The sequence below is a fragment of the Chrysemys picta genome, chromosome 2 (genome assembly GCF_011386835.1).
Source record: "Chrysemys picta bellii isolate R12L10 chromosome 2, ASM1138683v2, whole genome shotgun sequence".
Lineage (NCBI taxonomy): Eukaryota > Metazoa > Chordata > Testudines > Emydidae > Chrysemys > Chrysemys picta.
Genome location: NC_088792.1, coordinates 287,038,330 through 287,066,184, shown reverse-complemented (window position 1 = coordinate 287,066,184; position 27,855 = coordinate 287,038,330). Strand labels below are relative to the sequence as shown.

General features: G+C 47.3%; 1 protein-coding gene and 1 long non-coding RNA gene across 2 annotated transcripts; both read right to left on the bottom strand.

Moving 5' to 3' along the window:
* Window positions 1-10,476: 10,476 nt before the first annotated feature.
* Window positions 10,477-16,167, bottom strand: LOC135981215 (protein maestro-like). The gene is made up of 7 exons (XM_065582483.1): window positions 16,106-16,167; window positions 14,757-14,939; window positions 13,605-13,847; window positions 13,055-13,189; window positions 12,677-12,779; window positions 11,510-11,575; window positions 10,477-10,677 (listed from the first exon to the last, which is right to left on the bottom strand). The coding sequence occupies exons 1-7, from the start codon at window positions 16,151-16,153 to the stop codon at window positions 10,580-10,582; spliced, it is 876 nt and encodes a 291-aa protein (XP_065438555.1). The 5' UTR covers window positions 16,154-16,167; the 3' UTR covers window positions 10,477-10,579.
* A 17-nt stretch (window positions 16,168-16,184) lies between these two features.
* On the bottom strand, window positions 16,185-18,401 carry LOC135981187 (uncharacterized). Its single transcript, XR_010598146.1, has 3 exons — window positions 18,274-18,401; window positions 17,955-18,066; window positions 16,185-16,252 (listed from the first exon to the last, which is right to left on the bottom strand). It is a non-coding gene; the product is annotated as an uncharacterized LOC135981187 (long non-coding RNA).
* Window positions 18,402-27,855: the final 9,454 nt, after the last annotated feature.

Here is a 27,855-nt window from a genome sequence, read left to right as displayed (position 1 = left end):
TACAGGGTGCTCACTGCTCAAGCCCTGGCTCTGTCCCAAGCCTCAGCCCCACTCCACTCCTTCCCCCAAGGCCCCCGCCCCTTCCCCAGAATCTGCCGTGCCCTTGCTCCTCCTCCTCCCCTCCCCCCAAGCCTTCTGCACACCACAAAACAGCTGATCGCAGCTGGTGGGAGGCACAGGGATGGAGAGTTAGGCGCTGATCTGCGGTGCTGCTGGCGGGTGCGAGGAGCTGACGGGGGGCTGCTGATGTGTTACTGTGGCTCTTTGGCGATGCACATTGGTAAATTCTGGCTCCTTCTCAGGCTCAGGTTGGTCACCCCGGTCTATCTACACAGCAGCTAGGAGGTTGCTCCCTAGCCAGGTGGACAGAGGCACAGTTTTATTCAAGCTAGTGCGCTAACAGTAGCAGTGTGGCCCCAGTGTGCGGGTGGCCGCCAGAGTACAATCCTGCCCACCCCAGGGAACATCCTCAGGTGGGAGTCAACAATCTGCCATGGCCCCGCTGCTATTGGAACCAGGCTAACTCATGTGTACCAGTCTGCCCATGCTGGGAAGCAGCCCTTGGTCTCAGGACAGGCCTGACCCCCAGTGCCCAGCCCTGTCCTGAACTGGAAATTGCCCACTTCCACAGTGTGAACTGGGACTCTCTCCTCCACACCCCGCACTCTGCACTGGCTGGCAGGGGCTTGGGGTCTGAGTCATGGTGCCTGTGTCTGGTGATAGACAAGGAGGTGACTTGGAGGGCAGGTGCAGAGGCCCCGTCTGCCCTGGAATGGGGCAGGGACACCACTGGCTCAGGAGGTGAGTGGGCAGGGTCTGGACTCTGCCTGGGACCTTTCTCCTTTGACAGATGGTCAAGCAGCAACACTCCTTCCCCCAGCAGTGGGGCTAGCACTGGTGGGGAGCCCCACAGGACCAGCTGCTTCCCAGGTGTGTCTGCAGTTCAGGTCAAGGGCAGTAGGGTGAGGATCAGGGAGGGAAGGGCCAGCCCCATGTTGCCTCGTGACCTGCTCTCCCAGCCAGGAACCAGCAGGAAGTAACAGGCTGGCTGGGAGGGTGCTGTCTTGGGGAGGTCGGGTGGGGGGAATGGGGCCCTCTGTGAGGGAGGGAAACTATTGGGAGGGTGAGTAAGGAGATCTATGGTGCTAGGGGGTCATGGGAGCTGTGCACGGTCAACCCTGGCTTCCCCCAAAGGGCACAGCACAAACGTCTCTGCTTGTTCTCAGGCACCTTTCTGGGACGGGCCTGGGAGCGGGGCCAGCAGCAGACATGGGGCAGAGTGAGTCTGAGCCTCAGGACGAGCAGGAGGTAGGTGCTGTCCTGTTCCTTGCTGGGGCCCCTGGCAGTTTGTCCTCTGCAGCCTGGCAGTCACTGGAGTGAGCGAGTTCCCAGCCTCTCAACCCCATCGTTCCACCCCTGCCACCCATGTTCAGAGAGCTCCCCCGGCTGGTGTTGTCCACTGACTGGACAAGGACCTGAAGAGACCCTCCTCACCAGCACCATTTCCTGTGCGGTCCGTAGGAGTGGGAGGTGGCACCCCTTTCAGTGAGACAGCCCTTCTCGGGGGTTCACTCTCTCTCGGGGTTAGGCCCCTCCACCTCCTGGAGCCGCACCTCTCTGAGCCTTAGCACGTCTGTCTCTCGCCGTGGGCCCTCTCAGGGAGTCCACTCGCTCTGGACCCCCCGGGGCCTCCCTCCCCCTGAAGGGGATGACGCAACCCTGTTCTCTAGACCGGAGTGACTCTCAGCCAGCGTAAAACAGGAGGGTTTATTGAGCATTGAACACAACACAGGAAACACTCAGGGCCTCAGGCCTGACCTCCCTCAGCCCAGTACATCCCAATCTCCTTGCATCCAGGTGGGCTCTGCCTGCCCGTCCTCTCCAGCCCAGAGCCCCCCTGCTTCCCAGCTGCATCTGAGATCACCAGATCACCAGCCCCAAGTCCCCCTCTGTCCATTGTCTTCTCTCCAGGTAAACAGGGTCGTCTGGGCCTCCTTTCCTCTCTGCCCTCCTCTGGCTGGAACCGGCTGGTTGGGTCATGGGGTCCTTTCTTCACAGCCCATTGTCCTCCCACTGGCTAGAACCGGCTGTGACTCCTGAGCTGGGTCTCTGAGTCATCAGGTCAGCGGTCGCTGGGGTGTCCATCCTCCAGGCCATCGGCTGGGGTCCCAAGTTCCCTCTCCGGTCCTCTGGAACAACAAACTCCCTCTCCTCTCACCTCGTTAAACCAGTAACACCCAGGGACACTGAGTCCCACTCTCTCTGCATGCAAATCATTGGAAAACCACAAAAATATAAGAAAATTCCCCCATTTCGTCACAGTGGGGATCCTGGAAGAGTGGTTAGAAACCCCAGAGAGGCACTGAACTGAGGTCTTCTTCCATCTCTGCAGAGAAAGGGTAAAGGAGGAAGCTCCCACATCATGGTTACAGTGGACATGCAGGAAGCCCCAATTTCTCTGAAAGAAGAAATCAGGCCTCTGAGCAATTGAAACAGATACTTCAAACAGTTTAATAGGAAATGTGTGCACAGTAAATCCAAAATCTGGAGCTGGGTTATTTACAGATGACGTTGTTTGTGAGATACTTGGCCAGCACCTGAAAAAGAAATGTGAAGAGTCATGAGTATTTGTCCAGTGCCCCTTAATACACATAAACAGAGTGGAGAATACTAGGGAATACCAATATGATAACATGGACCGGGAAAAGCTGCTGGATACGGTATAGAAAGCAAACACCAACACAGATTAGGAGAACCCATATTACTTAATATAGTCGCTCTTGAATGAGCGGAATGTGTCAATTCAGCAGGGGTCTCTATTGATTTCCTTCCAATATTCAACTGTTACAGGAACATTGTCTCCCCATTGAGAGCTATAAGCAATAACATCCCAGACTCCCTCTGCCTTTCGCCCTCTTCTGCTAACTGCTGCCTGGTGATCCCCACAGGCCCTGAACCCGGGGGACAGTAAACTGGAGAATGAGCTGGTGATGGAGACTAGAAACCTGACCATTCAGTGACCTTTTTCTATGAGGTGGAGGATCATAGTAGCTAACTTTGGAGGATGAGTTATATCTGCTGAGCACCTTTTCTTAAGGGCAGAGCATCCTTATCTCCCAATAACATCAGTGGGAGTTTGAGAACACTCAGCAACTCATAGGATTGGGCAATACAAATACAAAGGCCTTGGGTGGCTAAAGTTAAGCACTAAAATCTGCAGTTAGACATTATAGCCACCTGCAGCCGTGCTGATTAAATCTCTATCAGCACTGTGGTGTTCAAAATAGATATTTGAAAAACAAGGGGACTAATGTTTATAGGCATATTTGTCCTTTGGTTGACATCAGACAACTTTATGCCAGGTGAGTGAATTTTCCAAACCTGGATACCTAAACTTTGACTCCTAACAATCACATGTAGGTGCATAAATAGGGGTGGGATTAGTGGTAAAGTCACCTTTTTGCTGCCCTATGTTGCAGTGGAGCAGGACAAAGTAGCCATAAAGCTGCCCTAAGAGGCAGCTAGGATTTCCCCAGCATGTGCAAATCCCTAACACACAGAGAACTAGCATATATAGTGTACTGCCAGTGTAGCTGGCTGTATGTCACTAACTCCTAGCTTCCCACCCAAGTATATGGGGTGTGAGCTGGAAACAGAAGATGGCACACACAGTGTGCGTTGTGCTCCAGCAATCTCCAGTGCAGCAATGGCTGTTTCAAGACAGCATAATTTAGAACAACCCAGAGTCTAGAGCTCAGGTGTATTTGAGGATCTGGGCTGGTACTTGACTGTTCCTATAGTAATGACCCCTGAGCAAGCAGTATAATGTACATGCTTATCACTGAGCTTGTCCAGAGGCTGCACGTCCATCAGAATGACTAGATGTCCTGATGTGTAATAAAAACACTTTGAGTAATAAAAATCAACCCAGGCTACTTTACACGGCCTCATCCTTCTCTCACTTACAGCATCTGAGCAGTAGGACAACAGCTAATACTGCCCAGTATTATAGTTGCCGCTCTCTTCTTCCAATTTTGGGTAGCAGGAGTGAGTAGTATAAGGGCCCTACTGTCAATCAAACATTAACCCCACACCTTAACCCAATAAGCCCTGCCCACCGGTCATTGGAAGTCCCACCCCATGGGGGTATTACTTCCGGGGTCAAGGCGGACACATGACCAGAAGCAAGGTGTGTCATGGGACCCCTCTAAGAACTCCTACCACTGCTCTCTACCAATCAGGAGGGGTTTCAGCCACTGGGGACCACCCCGAGAGGAGATTTGACCAATTGGGAGGAATTCTGGGGTGGGGTGACCAGTCCGGAAGTGGTTCGTGTGACCCTTCTAAGAACTCCTCCCACCACCTTCTACCAATCGCGATGAGTTTCGGCTGCAGAGGATTGCTCCGAAAGGAGATTTGACCAAAATAGGGCAGGTTCTGGGATGGGGTGAACCACCCAGAAGAGGGTCGTGTGACCCCTCTAAGAACTCCTCCCAATGCCCTCTGCCAATCAGAATGCAGCACCATCACCCCATAAGTCCCAGCGCTGGGCAGAGGAGGCCATCTCTTACCAGGAAGACGTGTTTTAGAAATCATGGAAAGGCTGAGAGGAAACATGGACTCCTTTGCCACCCCCGTGAGAACTTTGGACTTTGTTTTAACCCCGAAGACCTTTGGACTTGTGTGGAGAAAATGTTACAGCAGCGACAGTTCTGAAGAGGATGAGGGAGCAGCCAAGGGGATTCCTTTGGCCCAGCCATTGATGGATATGCCAGAAGCCAAACCCGAAGCCCAACCGCTCATGACACACCCCGATGAGCATGGTGGCCTCTCGTTGTCCACCACCCTGGAGGAGGAAGGGGATCATGGCTTGGGGGAGTCACCGGCGGACAAGGTGAATGGAAAAGACATCGCTCAGGTAAATGAATGATTAAGAAGCGACAGTCGATGATGGGGTGTAATGGGGTTAGGAACCTGGGGTTGTGTAAATCTAAAAAGAAGCAATGGGAACTTACACTTGTTTCTTGTCTAAAAATCTCTTGACAGCTCGACGATGCCTTTCTAGAGGATCCGGAGGCCCTGGTCAGCATTGCATCAAGCAGCGAAGATGAACTCCAAGGATGATGGCTATGAGGAGTTTAGGAGGAGGTTTGGCATGGAACTCGCTGAGCCAGTGCCACGTCGTGAGCGTAAAAAATGTTGCGGACTATTGTACGTGTTGCTGTTTGCGCTGTTCTTAATCACTGTCTTAGGGAAAAGCTTTTTGAAGATTCTGAGGGCTGTGTCATAGATGCACCAGCCCCCTGGCACCATGACCGTGTGACTTGGACTTCAATGGATATAAACTGCAAGCTCCGGGGCTTGTGTGCTGAGCTGTGTTTGGAAAGCTTATTGAACACTATTATTGCCATAGGTTATGCTATGCAATTTCTGTGCCTAACCCAAGAACATTTAATGCAAGGGGTGACCTTGATAAATGCTGTGCAATTCAGTGGAGACCCTGATCATGTTTTAAAGAAAATGCCCAAACCGGAAGATGCCTGCTTACAGAGTTATGTTGACCGTCTGGTCCGCACAAAAAGTGACAGAACCCTGCTTAAGAAAAAGACTTTTTGTAAGAAATCTAATAGGATTAAGTTAGAGAATGGTGAGGGGACAGCCTTAGAAAGCCTGAATCCTCAGAAAAGTATGTTTTTTTATGATTTTGAATACACGCAGGAGATTGGGTTGCACACATTTTTGCTATGTCCCTAAAGCTGGAAAAGTCCTGGGAATTTAAGGGCGATGAGTGTCTTTCTATGGCTATTAAGACCTTTATTGGCAAAGAGTTCCAGGACTACATATTCCTAGCGCACAATTCCAAAGGTTACAATGTGTATTTCATCGTTAGACAGTTACTGAAGGAAAAGAAGTGCCTAGAATTGATCACTCAGGGAAGTAAACTAATGTATGTGGAAGTTAAGGTCCTGGGCATTCGTTTTATAGACTCTTTAAACTTCTTGCCCATGAAGCTTAGCAAGCTCCTGCAGGCGATGGGGTTTGAAGGGTGCAAAGGGTATTTTCCACATTTTTTTAACACTTGAGAAAAATCAAAATGACATGGGGTCTATGCCCGGCGTAGAGCACTATGGTGTAGAAAGCATGATGCCCAGGGAAAAAGCAGAGTTTCTCGACTGGTATCGGGACCACAGGTCAACTTTGACAGTCTGAAAGATCTAGTCCTGGACTATTGCATGGGCCTGTGAGAAAACACCTCAAAAAAGATAGAGGTGCAGCAGCCCTCTATCGTAAGGAACAAAAATCAATGGCAAATAGCAACAAAAACCCTTAATAAAACACCGAAAGTCATTTAGAACAAGAGGGTCCTAGGAGAAGGGTTTAAAACCCTGCCCCATGGCTTTTAAAATGGATACAAGGTGGAAACACCCCTTTTCTGCAATACGTGCGGGGCCTAGCAACTGTGGGAAAAGTTACTTTATAAAAAAATGTGTTGGATAATGCCAAACAAACGTTGTCTGTTATGCCTGAGAATATTGGATAACATGGCTATCAAAATCATTGCAAGATACGCATGTCTGGGCTTGTTGAAACATGTTTTGAGCAAGGCTAGGCATGCCCAAGAATTTAAATTTAGTTTTTACAAAATTCATCACCATCCGGACATTTTGCATTAAGTCGTTAGAATACAATTTTTAAATCCGGTCAAAAGATAAACCCTTGCTACAATGATGTAAGAAAAATGATGTAAGAAAAATGGGCCATTGATAAGACATGTGAGAGCTGCACGGTGTCCATGTTCACGTATAGTCAAACAGAACGTTTCTCCTCTGATTTATCTCTATGACGTTGTCAAAAACCCCATACACGATCATATTGACGGTGACGGTTAAAGCCTTCCCAAAACGTATTTCTGTTCTCAGGTTCCCGGTTTTAATCAGGGAATAGTGATCGGCGCATTCCTGGTGGGGAGACGGGTCAAAGGCAAAGAAGGTGTAACCCAGTTAAACTCCTCACGGTCGATTAACAGAGAATGATCTTTCGTGTGTTTACCAGCTGTCTGTACCACATTCATGTATTGTCTCAGGCAGCGTCCTGCCTCGAAGTCTGGTTGCAGAGACTTGGTTGGTATCTGTTCACCATCTACATACAAGGCCAAAAAATTAATATCATAATGTTGAAAATGAAAGGGATTTTTTTGTGTAACTTCTGCTAAAGGCATCATTATCCACAAACCGCAGGACAAGCATTTTGGGTAATTGTCCCAAAAACAGGTTCTCTTGGTTACTGACCCTGCTTCTCGCGGGGATGCTAAACACTTTCATTCTCACACGGTCCATGGGCTATTTAGCATTAGCGGTAAGTAGGGCCTCCGCGTGCCCCAGATGAACACTCGGGGCCACCTGTACTTTCTTCACAAAAAGGGATGCTGACACAATGCCATTAAACAGAAGGCACCTTTACTGCGTGTCAGTTTAATTTTCACATCCACTCCGTTCAATAAAAGTTTTTCTTGAAAAAACAGGTCGCTGCGTAGATGACCCAGCAGCTCTACCGTCCTGCTCTGGGCAGTCAGCTTTGCACGCCTCACAAACCCTAGATTCCCGCCATCCAACTCTGTTTCTTCGTCTTGTCTGGCAGTGTCTTTGTAAAACAGGCCAGTGGAAAATTGCGTGGTAAAGGTGTCGTCGCTGTAATTGAGCGCCGATTCTATAAAGGCCCTGTAAGGGTAACAGTTGTTGCTTTGGCTTACAAGGCCGTCTCCCAGTGTGACATCCAACTGACTGAAAACAGAGGCCACGGGATAATTCACCAGGCCCACTTCGGCGTCCATGATGAGTTCAGTTCCGTCTCCTTTTACAATCTTGCAACATAGATACAGAAGTGTGTTGTTTAAATCCATATAATCGATGCCATTCCGTGCTATAAAAACATCAATGGGGACAGACTTCGTAACAGCCGATAGAAGCGGCACCTCGATGTAGATGCTTTTCTCAATGCTGGTCTGGGTAGGGGCTATTTGAAACAAATCTAGTTCGGATTTGGTGCACTCTTCAGACCCGCAGTGAACAAAAGCCATGTTGATTAAAATATCTCTCTTTTACTAGGCGGAGAGCGTCTTCTCTTTCGCCCAGGCTTCCTCTTGGACTTTCGCTTATGGCTGGCCCTGCGCATCAAAGCCCTTCTTTTAAAGGGTATTGGGGGACCTGTGCATTGCAGGTATAATACATTTCTCTTTCTCTTCCTCCTTTTAATGTACATCAGCCCCAATCCCTCCTGTGAAGCTGTATTCGAGCCGGTTTGTGTAAAGTGTAAGCATACTGGTCTGAAAGCCAAGCTGTTGCCTGTCTTCTAGTTCGTTTTACTATGCTTTTTGGCCACTTGAAAAAGAGGATTCACCGCGCCAAAGCTCGCAACTTCCCTAGGGGTATAATATATTTTCTTAAACAGAGTCATCTGTGGAGACATGACTGTTCCCAGTACCGTCTTTTACTAACACAAGTATGGAGGGGGACACATTCATATGGACACATTTCAATAAGTTTTATTAATTGCCTGGTTTAACACAACCTTTTACAGCCGCCTGTAAAAATGGATGCCATGACCCCTACAATGAAGGAGTCTGATCTGGTTCATTCTTCTATTTTGTCCTTTTCTGGATTTTCCTTTTGAGATCTGTATCTCAGACAGGAGCAAAAACAGCTGATGCATGATATATTTACTTCCACAGGGCTACCGACGTGTAAGTTCTCCAAGGCCTCTAGAAAGGCATCGTCGACCTGTTGATAGATTTTCAGACAAAAAACAGAGTAAGCACCCCACTGCTTGTTTTTAGATTTATGCAATGCCAGGTCGATTCCTAACCCCATTACGCCCCCATGATCAACCGTCGCTTCTTAATCATTCATTTACCTGAGCGACGTCTTTCCCGTTCACCTTGTCCACTGGTGACTCCCCCAAGCCATGATCCTCTTCCAACTTTAGGGGGGTGGACAATGAGAGGCTGTCACACTCATTGGGGTGTCTCACGAAGGTTTGGGTTTTGGGGTCGGGTTCCAAGGTATCTACCAACGGTGGAGTCAAAGGGCCCTCCTTGGAACTGTCACTGCTGTAGCACTTTCTCCATACAAGTCCAAAGGTCCTCGGGGCTAAAACAAAGTCTGAAGTTCTCACGGGGGTGGTAGAGGAGTCCATGTTTCCTCTCAGCCTTTCCACAATTTCTAAAACATGTCTTCTTGGTAAGAGATTGCCTCCTCTGCCCAGTACTGGGACTTATGGGGTGATGGTTCTGCATTCTGATTGGCAGAGGGCGTTGGGAGGAGTCCTTAGAGGGGTCACATGACCCTCTTCTGGGTGGTTCACCCCATCCAAGAACCTGGCCTATTTTGGCCAAATCTCCTCTTGGGGCGGTCCTCTGCAGCCAAAGCCCATCGCAATTGGTAAAGGGTGGTGGGAGGAGTTCTAAGAGGGGTCACACGAAACACTTCCGGATGGGTCACCCCACCCCAGAATTCCCCCCAGTTGGTCAAATCTCTTTGGGTGGTCCCCAGCGGCTGAAACCCTCCTGATTGGTAGAGGGCGGTGGCGGGAGTTCTTAGAAGGGTCACAGAAACCATTTCCAGACAGGTCACCCTGCCCTGGAACTCCCCTTGATTGGTCAAATCTTCTCTCGGGGCGTTCCTATCAGGGTGAAACCCATCCTGATTGGTAGAGGACAGTGGGAGGAGTTCTTCGAGGGGTCACATGAACCATTTCCAGACAGGTCACCCCACCCTGGAACTCCCCCCAGTTGGTCAAATCTCTTGGGGTGGTCCCCAGCGGCTGAAACCCCTCCTGATTGGTAGAGGGCGGTGGCAGGAGTGCTTAGAAGGGTCACATAAACCATTTCCAGACAGGTCACCCTGCCCCGGAACTCCCCTTGATTGGTCAAATCTTCTCTCGGGGTGTTCCTATCAGGGTGAAACCCATCCTGATTGGGAGAGGACAGTGGGAGGAGTTCTTCGAGGGGTCACATGAACCATTTCCAGACAGGTCACCCCACCCTGGAACTCCCCCCAGTTGGTCAAATCTCTTGGGATGGTCCCCAACGGCTGAAACCCCTCCTGATTGGTAGAGGGCGGTGGCAGGATTTCTTAGAAGGGTCACACAAACCATTTCCAGAAAGGTCACCCTGCCCCGGAACTCCCCTTGATTGGTCAAATCTTCTCTCAGGGCGTTCCTATAAGGGTGAAACCCATCCTGATTGGGAGAGGACAGTGGGAGGAGTTCTTCGAGGGGTCACATGAACCATTTCCAGACAGGGCACCCCGCCCTGGAACTCCCCCCAGTTGGTCAAATCTCCTCTCGGGTGGTCCCCAGTGGCTGAAACCCCTTCTGATTGGTAGAGGGTAGTGAGAGGAGTTCTTAGAGGGGCCACATGACACATCTTGCTTCTGGTTATGTGTCCGCCTTGACCCCAGAAGTAATTCCCTATGGGTGTGGGACTTCTGGTGACGGGTGGGCAAGGGGTGGGTGAACATTTGATTGACAGTAGGGCCCTTATACTACTGGAGCGCCTTCTTCTGTTTGTCTCCGTTCCGCTTCATTCCCCAATCACTCGGCCAGAACAGATGTCACTTATGATCTCAGTTGCCACCAGCTGGACAGTGGGACTTGGGTCTTTCTGTAGGACCTGGAGAGCTGAAATTACAGAGGACAACACGTTAGTGAACAGACTGTCAAATCACAGCTAAGTGTGATCACAGAACCTTGAACTATCCGAGCAGAATGATCACATGGAAAAATGTGAGACTGGGCTCAGTCCTTCTAATGGGATGGAAAATACATGAGAGATGAATATGCCCCACTTTTCGTATAGTCACCTCTGCCTGAAATAGCCGGTGACTTATTACCACTGAATACCACACTACAGCAGCTCTCCAATACAAACAAAGCTTTAGGTTCCTCCACTGGGTCCCTTCCATGCTCTCAACTAGGGGGAGACCCTGACTCTACCAGAAAGTCATCCACTCTGCTGTAAATGGAAGAAGGCCCATTGTTTGAATAGCTTCCACTTTTAAGTTTATTTTCCATCTCTATTCAGGAGACACTGCCTGAGCTCAAATAAACCTGGAGTTTAACAGAGGCCAGCTCCAAGCTGGTTTATGCAGGATACAGGGCACCTACTGGAAGAAAAAATGCGGGTGGGAAATTCGAGGTAGCAGAAAGTGACGACAACTTCTTCTCACCTGGGGAGTCCACAGAGAGCCAATAAAGCCCAAAGAGTGGATAGCACTGGCTGTGGAGGGGGCATTGCCAGGACATCCAGGAGATGTACTGACTCATATCACACCTTCTGCAGCTTCCTCCTTTAGGGAAAATTAAAGCGGACTTTCTACTGGGCAAGAGTGAATTTGTCCTTTGCTGTGGGGCTGATGCACTTTGCACCAGTGGTATCGGTTACTGCTGCTTGCCAGCTAAATTCCTTTAGAACTCACTAATGAACAGGACTTCAGCTGTATTTATTACTTACACATCAGCAGATATTCCAGGTCCAGCCATTTCATACGCTGCCTGTCTGTGTGTTCCAGGATGATGCCTAAATACACAATGTAAAATAAATAACAACAACAATAATAAAACCTTCCCTTGTTAAGTGCAAAGTGATATTAGCAGCCCCTAGACAGGTCTTTGGCGTCTCCTACTGTGGGCCTAACGGTGAGCTGTGGGCAAGAGGATGCTAGAGCAGTTTAGAGTCCACACTGAAGAGAATGAGAGAGACATTTTTTAAAAAGAATGTTTCCATAAAACCCATTTGCTTGAAACAGTCTGTGTTCCTCTTGCCACTGCTGTCAGTTATTGGAGACATACTAAGATAGTGTCTTGGTCTAGTGGTCTGAGCAAAGGACTGGGGCCAGGAATAAGTGAGTTCTAAGCAGGGATCTCACAAGGTGACTGATAGGTGAGACGTAGGCCACAATGCCTGCCTGTCTCACATGGGTGTGCTAGGGTGAAGAGGGCACAGGGCCAAAGAGGAGGAACCTAATGCTTCCTTGACAAGGTGGTGTGGCCAGGAACCTGAAACAGCAGGCGCTATGGGGAGGTGGGCTGCATGCCTCCCAATGATGAAGTAGCAGTGAGGAGCACTGAACAACACTGTGGGTAGGTCTGCACTTTGATCTAGGGGTATCACTCCCAGTTCAATGGGACATGCCCACACTGGCTCTGACAGCGATAGCATGCTAACATTAGAATGTAGCTAAGGCAGCACGAGCAGTGGGAGGAGCTAGCCACCTTAAGAATAGACTTTGGGGTTTGGATGGGATCATACTTGGGGTGGTTAAACCTCCTGCTGCTCCTGCCATCGCAACTACTCTGTATTTCTAGCACGCAGGACTAGTGCGGGTACGTCTCATCAAGCTGGGAATTATACACCCAGCTCAAAGTGTAACCATGCCCTACATGACAATGTCCCTGCCTCTACTACTAAATGACTGCACCGTGCTTTCCCTGCAATGATCCCGAAGCACTTGATAGCAACTAATCCACCACACTGGAGAGGTAGGGAGATTAACATCTCCATCTATGGATGGGAAGCTGAGGCCCAGAGAGATTAATGGCAGCTCAGCGCTGCACAGTGGGATTGTTTCTGTCTCCCTCAATGGAAATACCGAAAGGGACACTGGGCATCATCTCTCACCAGCTAAGTTGGCTGCAACTGCCCGGATCTCTTCCCAGCTGCTATAGAAGTACGTGATGGTGGTTTGGTACAATTTCTCCAGCAGCTCTGCATTCTCTTTGGCCTAGAGGAAATCAGGGACACATGAGCTCTCTCTGGCTAGAAGTGCCCTTTGACTGCCAGCACATGCTTTTACAAACCACAGGTAAATAAGATAGAGAACAGGTGGCTGGGTAGAAGTGGGAACAATGGGAATGTGTGGCAGATTTACATTTCCCATCACCCTCAGTCATATATCCCAATCTTACAGTTATTTACATCATCCATCACACATCCCCCCCCCCACCTCTACACCACCACTCCAGTCAATAATCTCAGACAGTTCAACAGCTCACTCACAAGGTGTCTGCAAATGTCCACCTGGAGCTCTTCAGGCTTCAGCTCGGCTGTGCCACCAAGGTGCTCATTAATTGCACTTTGGAGTCTCTTCAGTCCCAAAAACGGTAAACAGAGGTGAAACGTAGCTCTGCATTCCTGAAAAAGAGCGTCACACCATTGAATGGTTCCCTACCGAGTGCTATGTTCATTCAAAGGGAACTCATCTGCGTGCCTGCTCATCTATTCCAGGATCAAAAAACGGGATTCATCTGGATGTAATTGGCAGAAAACATGCAGGAATGACTAATAGACGGGAGAGCTTCAACTGAAACCTGGAGATAGCATCAATGTCTTTTGGGAACAGATATACCGATGAAAGCTGCTACACCAGGCATAGCTGTGGTCTCTCTGTTCTGGGGAGGCAGGAGCCTGGGGTGCAGAGACAGACAGGAACAGAGACCTGTCGGGGTCAGACCCATGACCTCTCCTGGATTCTGGGGAGGCAGCCATGGACCAACCTGGCTGGAACTGACTCAGCAGAAGAGCAATGAACTGAGGGGAGAATTTGGGCCTCCACAGCAGGCAGGAATAGCAGAGCTCCCCTGGCATTGGGAGGAAGATTCCTTTTGCTTAGTAAATAAGTCACTGTCGGTCTTACCATTGAAATCTCAGGGTTTGGGTCTTGCAGGTGCAGCAGAAGTGTGACCCAGCTCTTTTTAACCTGGTTGGCGAAATAGGTCTTCCATTTTCTCTTTGTCAGCCGGGCCAGGATGCCAAATAGGACAAAGGCCATTGAGCGAAGAGCATCATCCTCCTACAGCCAAGAAAGCCCCGCAAGTTAGTAACTAAGAGACAATCACATCATGCACTTTGCACAGCCATCTCTTCTACGCTAAAGTAGAGTGATTCCAACTACAGCTAGTTGGAAAAAGGGTAATTAACCAATTTTTTGTTCGAATTTGCTGATTCATCAAAATATTTTAGAGACCATTCAGTTTTGATGAAATTCCTCCGGAAGCCAGGTAGGGGTCCTTAGAAACTTGCCTGGTGTCTTTCCAGTGCACCCATCCAGCTCTGTGGCAGCCAATCTAGCAGGCTGATTGGGATCATGGGCTTCCAGGCCCCCAGCTTCTGGGACCCTGGGAGTCCTGGCTCTCAAATTTGCAACTCCCTGACACCTCTAGCTCCCAGAGTTTCCTGGGTTCCCAGCACCGGGATAGTCTGAGAGCAGACTGCCCTGGGCCAAGGCTTCCAATAGAGCTAAGTTGAGAATAGTAATTCTGTTTCACAAAGAGTTTTGAACTTTGGGGAGAGGGGTTCCCACAAATAGGAACAAAACCCAAATTTGAAATCTCTAAATTCTGTGCAAAACGGAATTATCATTCCACCCTTCTCACATAAAAATGGTATAGAACAAGCCCAACACTCTCTCTTGTACTCTGTAACCCCCATTTGATGGTTATCTAGCTATCTAATCTAGTATTCAGATTTTCTTTGAGGTTCTCAGTGGCAATAAAGAAGAATAGACGGGTGAGACTGTGGGAGCAGGGATGCCATTCCCATCCTCCTAATGTTCTCCTCCTCCGTAAAACACCTCTCTTCCCTGGGGCCTAAAATCTCTTCACTCCGACATGAGCAATGCCCAGGGAGTCCACAGCACGCATTGTAAATGGAGTCTAATCAAGATCGGTTGAACTGGGGTTGGAGAGATCTGTTCACATACATCGTCAAAGTAGGTCCGGATCTGTTGGGTGAGGTCTTTGAAGGAAGAACCTATGTCCTTCTCTTTCAGCTCCTTCAGGACTTTGGCCAGTGCTTTCATGCTCTCGCCAATGACTTCCGAACTGAAAATGTCATGTAAGGCCCCGATCAGTATGTCCAGAAGAAACTTCTTGTGCTTTTTCACCTGTACAAACATATGACATTAAAGAACACTTATCACTGATCACACTTCTAATAAGTTTTCTTTAGCAATTATGAAGCTGTGGGAATTTCATCAACCCCGTTTCCCCCCAGAGACCTATAGCTATATTTCAGACCAGGTGCTAGCTACAATGAGCCCAACTTGGTGCCATAATACCCCTGTGTAATTCTATTATTAGATTCCTAGTTACTTAGATTCCAAGGCCAAAAGGGACCATTGTGATTATCCGGTCTGACCTCCTGCATAACATAGAACTTCCCCGAAACAGTCTCTGTTTGAACTAGAACGTATCTTTTAGACAAACATCCAATCTTGATTTTAAAATTGCTAGGGACAGAGAATCCACCACAACCTTTGGTAAATTGTTCCAATGGTTAATTAAAATTACCATTAAAAATGTATGCCTTATTTCCAGTCTGAATTAGCCTAGCTTCATTTTTCCCCATTGAATCTTGTTATACCTTTGTTTGCTAATGTGAAGAACCCATTATCAAAATTTATTCCCCATGTGAGTAGTTATAGACTGTCCTCAAGTCACTCCTTAACCTTCTCTTTGTAAAGCTGAATAGATTGAGCTCCTTGAGTCTATCACTAAAGGGATATTTTCCAATCCTTGCGACTCTTCTCTGAATCCTCTCTAATTTATCAGCATCCTTCTTGAACTGTGGACACCTGATCTGGACGCAGTATTCCAGCAGTGCTCACATGAGTGCCATAATCAGAGGGAAAATAACTTCTTTACTCTTCTTCAAGATTCCTCTGTTTATACCTCCAAGGATCATTTCAGCTCTTTTGGCCACAACTTCGTATTGGGAGCTTATGTTCAACTGATTATCTGCCATGACTCAAGTTTTTTTCAGCATCATTGCTTCCTGCGGTAGAGTCTCTCATCCTGTAAGTATGGCCTGCATTTTTTTGTTCCCAGATGTATACATTTACATATGGTCATATTAAAGTGCACATTGTTGACTTATGCCCAGCTTACCAAAGGATCCAGCTTGCTCTATGTTTACTGCAAAGAGGTTACTAGGGGATGTGAGAGAGCAGAATTTGGCCTAGTGCATTTTGTGCAGCCTCTGGAAACTCTGAACAACTCTCTCTCTTGGTTTCTCTAGTTATGCTGCATTCTATTCAGTAATCTCTCTTACCTTCTCAGGCGCCCCATAGACTAAATTTCCCAGGCCTCTCACAGCCATCTGGCGGACAATGCTGTTCCTGTCACGTGACCTTTCTTCCAAGATGCTCAAGACAGACTTAAGGAACTTCTTCTCCCTGAGCATGGGGTCACTCATTAGCTGAAATAAAATCAACATGTCCATTAGCCCCAATATGATCATTAAGATTGGGAATATAATTTGAGCAGACATGGAATACACTAAAAACAACAAGGAGTCCTCCTACAGCCACAGTCTTGTGGATACAGACTAATATGGCTCCCCCTCTGACACTTGGCACATAAGACACTGTAACTTTATTATTCCACACAAATGAGAAATGTCTTAAAACATGGAGCTTTCCTTTTGGGCACGATCATAGGGATCCACTCACCTCTTGAGAGCCTCTTAGTGGCTGGGTCTGGTACCACAGTCCTTTTCTCACCCCTGGCGCACCCTGCCAGCCGACCTCAGTGAGTCTTCTGTGGCTCAGGCCTCTGGCTGTGTCCCAAAGTCCAAATGAACCCCTTCTGGGGTAGTCAAGAACAATCCCATTGCCCTCACTAGGGTCTCCCGCCCCAACTCTGGGTCCTTGAAATTCTGCCCTTTGTTCAAGCTCTCCATAAGCACTGTCCCCTCCATGGAGCTTATGCCACTGTAGATGGTGGGGGAACCAGGGCCTGCCCATAACTCTGGGTTCCAAACCATGGACCCTGGAAACAGTAGCTAGGCACTGCTTGATTTCAGTTCATTTTTGCTTCTTCCTACCAGCCACTTTTAGCTTCACCCTCACCTCCGGGTTAAAGTTCTTAGGGACCCTCTTCCTGCAAATCCAGCTTAAGCAAATGCTGCCAGAATCAAACTCTGGCTAGCCCCTGAATTTCTGTGGCCAGAGAGCAGCCCCCTTTCTTGCCCCTCCAGGTCCTGCCAGGAACTGACCTGCTAAGGCCCTGCAGCTCCTTTCAGCTGAGCCTGATGGGCTCTGATTGGCTGCTTTCATGAGGCCTCTCTAGTCAGACCCAGATTTGTGGCTGTTTGCCTGGGGCAGGGTGTAGTAGGACCACCGGGCCTCTTGTAAGGGGCCTCAAAGCCCAGGTACAGCCCATCACAGGCACAGATCGATTGTTTTTCTTAGAACCAGATGAGACCCTGAGATAGTTGCTTAGCATAAGTGGGAAATATGATGCCGATGTTAGAGGAAGGCTGTGGAAAGGGCGGATGGTCCAGCTGCTATCACACTAGCCCAGGACTTAGGAGAACCAGGTTCAATTTCCTGCTCTCTCAAAGACCTTGGGCAAGTCACTTAGCCCTTCTGTGCATCAGCTCCCTGCCTGTAAAATAGGAATCATTGTGCTTCCCTACCTCCCAGGAGTGTCGTAGGGATACATACATTAAAGAGTTTTGAGGTACTCAGATACTACAGTAATGAGAACCTAGGATAGATGTGAATGTATTTGTATGGTGCTTGTTTTATAGTATTAGGACACTAGGTTCATTCAGAAGTTCTGCTGAGCTAAACCAAGATCAGGAGCTGTTGGTTAGTATCAGCACTAGGACTTGGCAGAAGAGGTCCAGGAATTCAAACTCTCTCTGTATCTCTCTCAGCCAGCACCAGTGGTTGTGTAGCTAGCATAGGCAATGACAGCAATAAAAATATCAGAGAGAGAATGACTCAGAAAGGTGTAATGAAATTCCCTGTGAGGTTTCCATATAAAGGAGGACCCATTCTACTATCTAAAATGACAATTACTCCTATGAACTGAACTGTACAACTCCCGAAAGAAAAGCAAACATGAGACAACAGTCTAATGGTGAAACTGCTCTTCAGAACCCTGTGTCTTACCTGGGCAAGGAAAGCTGTGCTGGTGACTCGGAGGTTTTCTGTTGGGGAATTCACCCAGGGGAGGAGGCTCTGTAAGATCTCAGGTGTTACTAGTTCAGATCTTAGCAGAACACTGGAAGACAAAATAAACCGCTTATGGGGTAGATTGCACACTTCAAAAACTCAGCTGCTCTGAGCATACAGCTCTGATATCTATGAATGGGAGCTGTGTGTTTCCACCCAGGGCACCCCCACAAAGCTATAAACTGGAGGTTCCCTCTCAGCCACTCTATTTGCTACTGATTCCCAAGGATAAAATCATGCCTCCTAGATCTCTTACCTCACCAGCAGACACACTCCCTCATGGTGAGTCTTGGGGTTTTCAAGCAGACTCTGTGTTCTCTGCTCCCTGAGCGCTCTCCCCAGTCTCTCATTCCCAGCTCTGAAAAGCACAGCCTCTAATGCTTGGATAGAAAGCCTGGGGAAAGAGAGGCACAGAACTGCAGCAAGCAGTAGGAAGGTGCAGCCTGAACAGAGTCAGGAAGTCCCGGTTACTTGTCAGGTCTGCTGTTCATCGACAGGTCATCCATTGGCAATATCCTGGATACCAGTGTCCCTGGAAGGACTTGATGCCGGGAGGTAAGTTTCAGTCTCCTACGTCTCATATGACTAGTTTTGCTAGGGACAAAATTTTGCAGTCATTTTTCCTTTCTGCAAGGAGTCTGGGCACTAGCAGAGTACAATGATATGGAAAAGATACATGATCAGGACCCAAACACTGGGGACATAGAGTGTGGTGATCACTAATGGACATTTTGGGGTCATATCTCCAGATAGGATGTGACAGAGTGCTGAAGCTTTGCACTTGAGTCAGCACTCTGGTCACTATTACTACTAATTTGGTTCCTCACAGAAGGCCTAATTGGACAGAGGTGTACCTGATTACAAGGTCCGATTGGGGCTAGTGAGTCAAGGAATCATTCCATTAACAGGGAAACTGTATAAAAGGACATGGGCAGGAGCTCTTTGAGGGGAACAGACAGAGAAAGAAACTTGGGTGACCAGATGTCCCGATATTTGGGGCTTTATCTTATACGGGTAACCCTGGGAACTCCTGGGGAGTGTCACACAACTCTATTGGAATTCTCTTTGTTTCTCTCCCTTCCTTCTAATTACCGGCAAGGATCGCCCTCAGTATGTTGTAGGTCTTTTTGGAATTCCCTCTGGCTGCTTATCCTTGGCAAAGGCATCTCTTGTCCAAGAGTTTGGCTGATCTGCTGCAGGAGAACAGGAAACAACTCTGGGAGCAGCTCCTGCACAGCTTTGCTCGACTGCAGTGCTGACACCACCTCAAAGATGGCACATGTTGCCTGAAAGGAGAGAATGGTAAAAACTGAGATCTCTTCCCAACACCATCAAACCCTCTCTCCCCTTCTGAGATCTGCTGTACTAAATTCTCACTTCTGCCAGTAACTTGAATGACTGCGAGCAACTCGCTTAACTTGTGGCTCAGTTTCCCACATCTGTACAAATGTGGATGACCTACCAAGGCATGTTGTGAGTCCTAGGGAATATTTGCAAAGCACTGTGAGAAACCTGGTTCAAAGACTTTCTAATTGCCAGATGTTATTAGGTAAATCAGCCACGTACTCTAAAACTGCCGTATTTGTTCCACAGACAGCAGAGCTGGACTCAGGGAAACAGTACATCAGAGGAGAAGTGCCCACACAGCAATATTATACCACACTTCTAGCTTTGCATCAGCAGGATTGTCACAGGGCAGAGGAAAGCCTGAAAGACGTGTCTGTCTTTACTTACTGAGAGAGGTTCAGCAGCTGCCAAATCCCTGTCAATTTCAGTCTCTGAGGTGATGCGGCCTTCTTGTCTTGTTGGAGTCTTTATCTTGTCTATCAGGATCTTTAGGACTTGAGTGGCAAGCAAGGGGTCTTCCCCCAGAGATCTCCACAGCTCAGTGATGTCACTGCAATTTAACAGAAGTTACATGTGACCCCTGGACACTTTTGTGGCTCAGACTGAATAAGTCATATTTATGTAAATACCAAATTTTCTCCTTGCCAATGATGAGAAAGTTAGGAGTACTGTCCTCCTTTAACGCTCCTTGTGTTTAAATATTGAGTTTCCAGTTACAGAACTAGGTTAAGTGACCTAGTCTTACTGCAGCCTCACCATTAATACTAGACTTCAGAAGGACAGGACACAGAGCGCCAAGCTCAGTTCCTGCTTTCCCATTTTCCAGTAAATATGGAATCATGAACATGTGGCTACAAAGATCTAGGGTTTGGAAGGCAAGTTGATGAAGGAAAAGCCATATTCCTACTAACTGGTGTGATCTAGCACGGCCAGAGGACAGCAGGAGAGTGATAGATGGGAGATATGTAAGCCCCAGGATGATGAGAGCCTTAGTCCCTGTAGAGGGAAGAGAGGCTGCTACCAATTAATTAGAGCACCTGAAACCAATTAAGCCAATTAGAGCATCTAAAGCCAGTCAACTGATAAAACCCTCCTGCTTCAATCAGACAGTTGGAGGAGTTGAAGCAGAGTGGTTTGGTGTTGGAGCAGAGAGCAGTTTGGAGGAGTTGAAGCAGAGTGGTTTGGTGTTGGAGCAGAGAGCAGTTTGGAGGAGTTGAAGCAGAGTGGTTTGGTGTTGGAGCAGAGAGCAGTTTGGAGGAGTTGAAGCAGAGTGGTTTGGTGTTGGAGCAAAGAGCAGTTTGGAGGAGTTGAAGCAGAGTGGTTTGGTGTTGGAGCAGAGAGCAGTTTGGAGGAGTTGAAGCAGAGTGGTTTGGTGTTGGAGCAGAGAGCAGTTTGGAGGAAGCAGTTTGGAGAAGTGCTGTGGCGGGCCAAAAGACCAAGACCCTAGGTAAAGAGAAACCCGGCTTGTGCAGAGCAGAGGGACTCTACAGACACAAGGGGTTGGGAGAAACTTGGCCCAAGTGGAGAGCGGGTAGGAAGCCCCACAAGCTGAAGGGCCGGAGAGGGAAGTAGCCCAGGAGAAGGAATCGCTAGTTCAAGTGGTTCACTGCTATCCCTAGAGCCCCTGGGCTGGGACCTGGAGTAGAGGGTGGGCCCAGATCTCTCCCTCTCCACTCCCCTTTTCTGGGACACTAATGGGACAGTCAATACCCCAGTTCAGGGGTGAGAAACAGTGCCCTGCACCCCCACAAGAGGAGAAAGTGCGGGATGCAACATAATAGTGCCGGCAATTTGCCACACTGGACATACAACTATGAGACCAAATATTCGTGGCCATCCTATGTCCCCTTCACAAAGGGTGTCCCTACCCTCTGTTTGCCAGAACCTGGGACTGGGTGACGGGATGGATCACTTGACAATTACCTGTTCTGTTCATTCCCTCTGGGGCATGTGGCACTGGCCACTGTCGGAAGACAGGATACTGGGCTAGATGGACCTTTGGTCTGACCCAGTATGGCCGTTCTTATGGTCTTAGATTCCAGCACTGATAACTGATAACTCAGTTAGGGATCTTTAAATGAAATGACGGATCTGCTTCCAGTCCAGTTTTAAGTACCCAGGACAGCAACTCTACTCTAGCAGCCACACCCTCACTGATACCAAGCAGAGGTCTGATGATAATATTGGCTCTATTCTTTGCAATCAGCCAGGGATTTGGACTTGAAGCTGTCATGCTACCAGGAAACCAACAGCCACTGCTAATTTCCAGAGTGAGGTCAATTCAGGTGTCTAGAGAGGTAGATGTTTCCAACAATACACTCCAGTTATACCAGTAAAGATAGGTCTTTAGGATATCAAAGCAGCTATTAATTAATGGAAACAGAATGACACTTAGTTTCTCTCCGCACCCCACCTTAACGTGCTCTTGGACCTTCCTGCAGAAAGACCCAGGCTATTAACCTTTAGGAATTATCCCAAACTGTTTGCTGCTTAAATAAAGCCCTACATCTCCCAGTAAAGCTGTGGGATCCATGTTTCACCAAGATGAATGAAAGAGGTAGCGGTATATACCTGTCCATCGGCAGAGGTTCGCTGAGGAGGCTGGAGATCACTGTCTCGAGGTCACGGTGAGCTAAAATGGACACTGCCTCCACCAGGAACTGCCTCAAGCCGCCCTCCTGGATAGCAGGCATGTGGCTATATATTATAACCAGGATATCTGGCACCTGGAAGGAACAAAACCAGAAAGAAATGTCCCTTTTTCTTTCTCTCCATTCATTCTACAGAATCAAAACCTTTATTTAGCCATTTAGCCAGTTGCTGCTTTTTTAGAAATTCTTCACTCCAAGAAACAAATGTTCAAATATGTCTGCATAAATTTAACCCACAAAAATTGCCCACACTTGGCTGTAAAAACTAACACTGACACACACATATACATACCAGGTAATTTAATGTGATGGTGCCCAGCTATGCATTAAATAAACCAGTTCGCATGCACAAAAGAAGGCTTTACTTGCCCACATTTTGCAAGTGTGATTTAAGCAGCCAAATCTGACCATTTGCCTGGAAGAATGCCTAGTTCATAAACAACCACAAGCACAAAATATGCAAGTGCTTTAAACACAGTGTGCAAATGCCTGGGACTATGAACAGGTGATGACCTCTTATATTCCCTCCTAGCCCTTCACATCTTCAAAACACTGTGCAAACATGGCAGTTCTGCTGTCCTGAGACCTTTCACCAGCCTTGTTAGAAGATTTGTGGAGTGCTCCTTTCATCTAGCCCTAACGCACTGGGCTCCAGAATAAGGCATATAAATAGTGGATCCCAAAGACACTATAGTTTTCTCCCTCCCTCCCCCCTTCTATTCTTAAAGGGTACGTCTACACAGCAAAAAAAATCCCACAGCAGTGTAAAAGTGTAGCTGTTCCTGGTTGGGCTGGAGCCCAGGCTCTGAAACCTGGCAAGAGGGTGGGTCTCAGAGCCCAGGCTCCAGATTGACTGGGAATGACTACAGTGCTATTTTTATCCAGGTAGCCCTTAGCCATAGGCCTCCTAATAACTGGATGATTCCAAGTGCCAGTCATTCTGTCTTCTTGTATCTTCCTCAGAGTCTGTTTTTTCAAGCCTTTCTTGGCTGAATACTGTGGCAACAAGCTAGACAAATAAATAACCAACCATCTTCCTTTTCCCTTGGATTATCTCAGTCTACTGCGATTGATTCTGCCATTGCCTATCTTAGGGTAGGAACAGAGATGGAATCGACTCTATGTCCGAGGGGGAGAAACAGCAAGATTTTTGTTCATTACACATAAGGACAAAGATCTAAAAGCCTAGAGTTTAGGCAGAAAACCTCTCCAGTTTCCCGTTTTACCTTGTCCAGCATGGCATCTCCACACTCCTTCAGGATGATCTTCATCCACAGTCCAGCTGCCGTGGCACAGGTGGGGCTGGCAGACAGCATACCACCCAATGTGGCCTTAATAAAGTCTGTGGCCTGTTCTGAGGGAAAGTACTCACTAACAACCTGGGAACAAATCAAAAACAGGAGAGACTGCAATGATGTCTGGCTTTTTAAAAATGGAGGCCTAATATCTCTATGAAAAGACAGATGCATCAACAAATTGTTAATTAGCCTCATGTCTAGCGGGCCATTTGGGATTACAATTCTCTCTACAGTCTATAGACGACATTTTGGTATTCTACACTAATGATATCAGGTTAGAGGCAAAGCCTCGGTTGCACAGTTACACAACATTGTACTGGATATGCAGGAGGTAAGTTTCCAGTTTGTGTTCTCTGATATACACTGCATCTTTTTACAACTTATAAGATGAAGTAAAGAGAGGCATGCCCACAACTATAGGCTAAGGCAAACCCACAAAGTGACCGAATGAAGACTGGGTGGTTTCTCAGCTTGATGTTCCACTAACACAGTTTTTTCTCCTGGATGGCTGAATAGGTACATGTGTGCGCAGCTGCGTGCGTGTTTTCATGTGCGTGCAACATTCTGTGGAATCTGGTTTTTACATGGCATTCGTAGCACACGTCTATGAAAAGCATCTGGCTGGTTACTAGCAATGAATGCCCCGCTCTCCCAGCTCACTCCAAGTACGGAAAGGCATCAGAAAAGCGTAAATGTAAAATGAATAGTGCCCCGTCACTAGAACATCCGCACAAGCTTTTTGAGTCAGTTACCCTGGCCATTTTGGAAGATGCCTGAAACAGAGCCTCAGGGTCTGGAGCTGTTAGTTCTTCACGAAGACATCTCAGCTCCTCCGCCGCTGACCCCAGGTTCATGGACTGGCCTGGAGTGGAGAAAAGCAGAAAAAGTACTGTAACGATTAATGAAACTGAACCTCGATTGCATGGATATTCATACAGAAGGATCCATGTGCTATGCTGTTATCAGCATAGTGTAAAATCTTGGCACCATCAAAGTCAATGGCAAAACTCCTGTTGACTGTAATGGAGTCGGGATTACACCCTAAATGTCTGAAAGTTAACGGCAGTGGTATGTTATTGTGAATGATACAGGATTGAACAAGCACTGTATTCAGCTTGGAGCAGCTTTCTGGGTGTGTCTGGTTTCAGTAGCCTCTCTGCTCTCAGTATTTAAATCTAATCTCATAGTCAGGTACAAGTCATGAAGATAGATCTCAGGTTCCAATGTAGAGGTGAATTCCTCCACCAAACTCTCATTGTAAAAGAGATGGGGCTGGACAAAAACTTCGGCAGGAAACCCAGGTTCATCAGTCACTTCTAAACAATGCTGGGATTTCTATCTTGTACATGCAAAGATTGGAGTCCCTTCTTCTGTTTCTGAATCACCAACACTGTTTTTTAGGACTGATTAATAATAATTGGAAATAAGGTGACCAGATGTCCCGATTTTATAGGGATAGTCCCGATTTGGGGGGTCTTTTTCTTATATAGACTCCTATTACCCCCTACCCCGTGTCCCGAGTTTTCACATTTGCTGTTTGGTCACCCTAATTGGAAATGGCCTTAAACGATAACCAAGCCCTATCCCTTTACATCTAACCATTAGGTGAAAAGAATATCCTACTCTTTCACAGAGGGGAAAATGGCCTACACTTACTCCAGTAGCTTTGAATGCTCATGACAGAGGGCTGCTGGAAGAACTTTTTGTTTAAAGAATTATTCCAGGAAACCCCTCCAATACAGCCAATGGCAGGGTAAAGAGAATGAAAATGTTTAGTATCAAGGGCTTGTCTACATGGAGATAGTCAAGAAAACTAACCGAAATTCATTTTCAAAATGCATTAGTTAAACTTTATTAAACACCTATGGGGACACACTTATTTAGAATTAAAGGGGCCTTATTTCAGGTTAGTTTAATTCATGTAATTCACTAAAATTAATAAGGGCCATTTTAATTCAGAATCAGAGCATCCACACATGTATTTAATGCCACTTTAAAATTACACCTTTAGTTCATTTGGATTAACTTTCCTTAGTGTCCCTGTGTAGACAAGCCCTAAGGAATTTAGCAGTCATCTACCTGTATGCAAACCATTTATTATTTGTACAGTTCCCAAAAGTGTGCTAGGCTCTTTACACATCATAATCTTCTCTTCTAATGAGGTATTTACAAGATGCCCCCCATTCTGTTATCTAAGTGCCAACAGACAGGACAGAAAGAACTAGACAGGCAGAAAAATGAACATTACAACAGTGAAAGAAGGTGAAGAGTTACTTATACCTGCTAATGGTGAAGAATTACTTATACCTGCTAATGGTCTCCTCACCTTGTATACAGAGAAGGCAGCTGATACAGTCAACCACCCACTGACGGGACGTGGCCAGTGAATCACAGCTGTATGGTGCTATTAGTCCAATCAGAGATCCAAACCGATTAAAAGTTTCCCGAGTCTAATTACAAAAGAATGAAGAATGAACGTTCTCCAGCTGTACTAGACTTCACTTGCCATCCTTATTGTTGATACCAGTCAGCTCTGTGTTTTTGGGGAACCGGGGCGCAGTATCTAGCCTGTGTGACTCATGAAGGACACCCCTCACCCCCGTCTCTGTTTGAACCAAAACCGATCAGAGTAAAGGTTTGCAGAGAACAATGAAGGGCATGTGGAGACACACCTAGACCCTTCCTGACAAGGGTGACAAGATTAAGACGTCTCCATTTTTGCATACAGAATGAAGAACAGAGACAACTCCCCTAGCCTCATCTGCATGAAAGATGGGATAGGGATTAGCATAAGGAATGAAGAACAGAGAACCGCACTGAACTCTTGGACCAGAAAAGTGGGGACGCACTGCATCATGGGAATCCCTGCTCCAGATGCTAATGAACTTACACCTGCACACACCCAGCTCAGCAATTATCAGAGCAATTCTAGTAATAAATCTTTGATTGACATCCCAAAATACTGAAGCAGCCTAGTTGCCTTGTGAGCTCCCTGGAAGAAAACAACACCCATAGCCAAGAGTGATCAGCTCCTATTGTCTAGCCCAGGGGTCGGCAACCTTTCAGAAGCGGTGTGCCGAGCCTTCATTTATTCACTCTCATTTAAGGTTTCACGTGCCAGTCATACATTTTAACGTTTTTAGAAGGTCTCTTTCTATAAGTCTATCATATATAACTAAACTATTGTTGTATGTAAAGTAAATAAGGTTTTTAAAACGTTTAAGAAGTTTCATTTATAATTAAATTAAAATGTAGAGCCTCCCGGACCGGTGGCCAGGACCTGGGCAGTGTGAGTGCCATTGAAAATCAGCTCGCGTGCCGCCTTTGGCACGTGTGCCATAGGTTCCCTACCCCTGGCCTAGCCTAAAGAAAATCCTTGAGCCATCAGTTTACTCATAAACAAATCTAGTGTTCTCCCTTGAGCCATTGTATTTTCTCTACAAAACCCCCGACCTATGCCCAAGTAAGGGTTCTGATGTATAGACCCAAACTCTGCATCAGTTCCACTGGGATTCCATCTCCTGACTGATCGTGCTGGGGGCTCTGCCTGTCTCCAGCACTCAGGACCCTGAACTACCACCATCACCTGGGAACCCCGACCAGTTCAAGCCTCATGGAGTGGGTGAGATCCCTCTCTCTCTCTCTCTCTGTTTTCTTTTCTACTCAGGTATTAACCTTTAAAATGTAACTGTTCTGTTGGTTTAGCTCCTTGTGTAGTTATCACTATTATTCAATAAATAACTTTTATGGTTCAGCTGGTTGCTTCTCTCTCTTTGAATTTTACTCTTTTGTGTTTTTAGCTTCCCCCATTTACTCTGCAGCAACACTGCTTGTACCTAAGCTAAAGATCCCTGCAGCGCGCAAAATACTGTGGGGTTTGCTCATCAAGTGTGTTACTCCCAGTACAATTGTAATGTGAAAGTGTGATAAGGACGTGTTAAACTTGGGGCACATAAGGGAGGAGCAGCTGAAAGTGCTGTTCAACCCAGCCTACGGAGACCAGGGGCACATAAGGGTACCAGCTTGAAAGTGCTGCTTAACCCAGCCCACTGAATACAGGGACATATGAGGGGATCAGCTGGGGAGTGCTGATTGACTTGCTCTGCTAGTGTGTGTGTGTGTGTGTGTGTGTGTGCGCATCTTCATCTAGTTCTAGTTATTAGCCCTGGGGAACCTAGGTCCTGCAGGATAGCTCCATTGGGAGGGGACTTGTAGAAAGAAGGAGCAGAGCTCCATATGAACTCACAAGTGACATAAGCAGCATATTAATAGAATTACAGAAAACTCCCCATCCCCCAGAAGAGTAACCCTAATCAATGAGCCTACCCAAAGTGACAGGCACATCTGATAACATTGTGCCTCTGATTCCTGTACTGAACTGGGGAATGCACATTGGAAAACATAATCCCAATTGTACATACAAACGGATGGGGTCTAAATTAGCTGTTATCACTCAAGAAAGAGACCTCAGAGTCATTGTGTACAGTTCTCTGAAAGCATCTGCTCAAAAACCATAACAACATGTTAGGAACCATTAGGAAA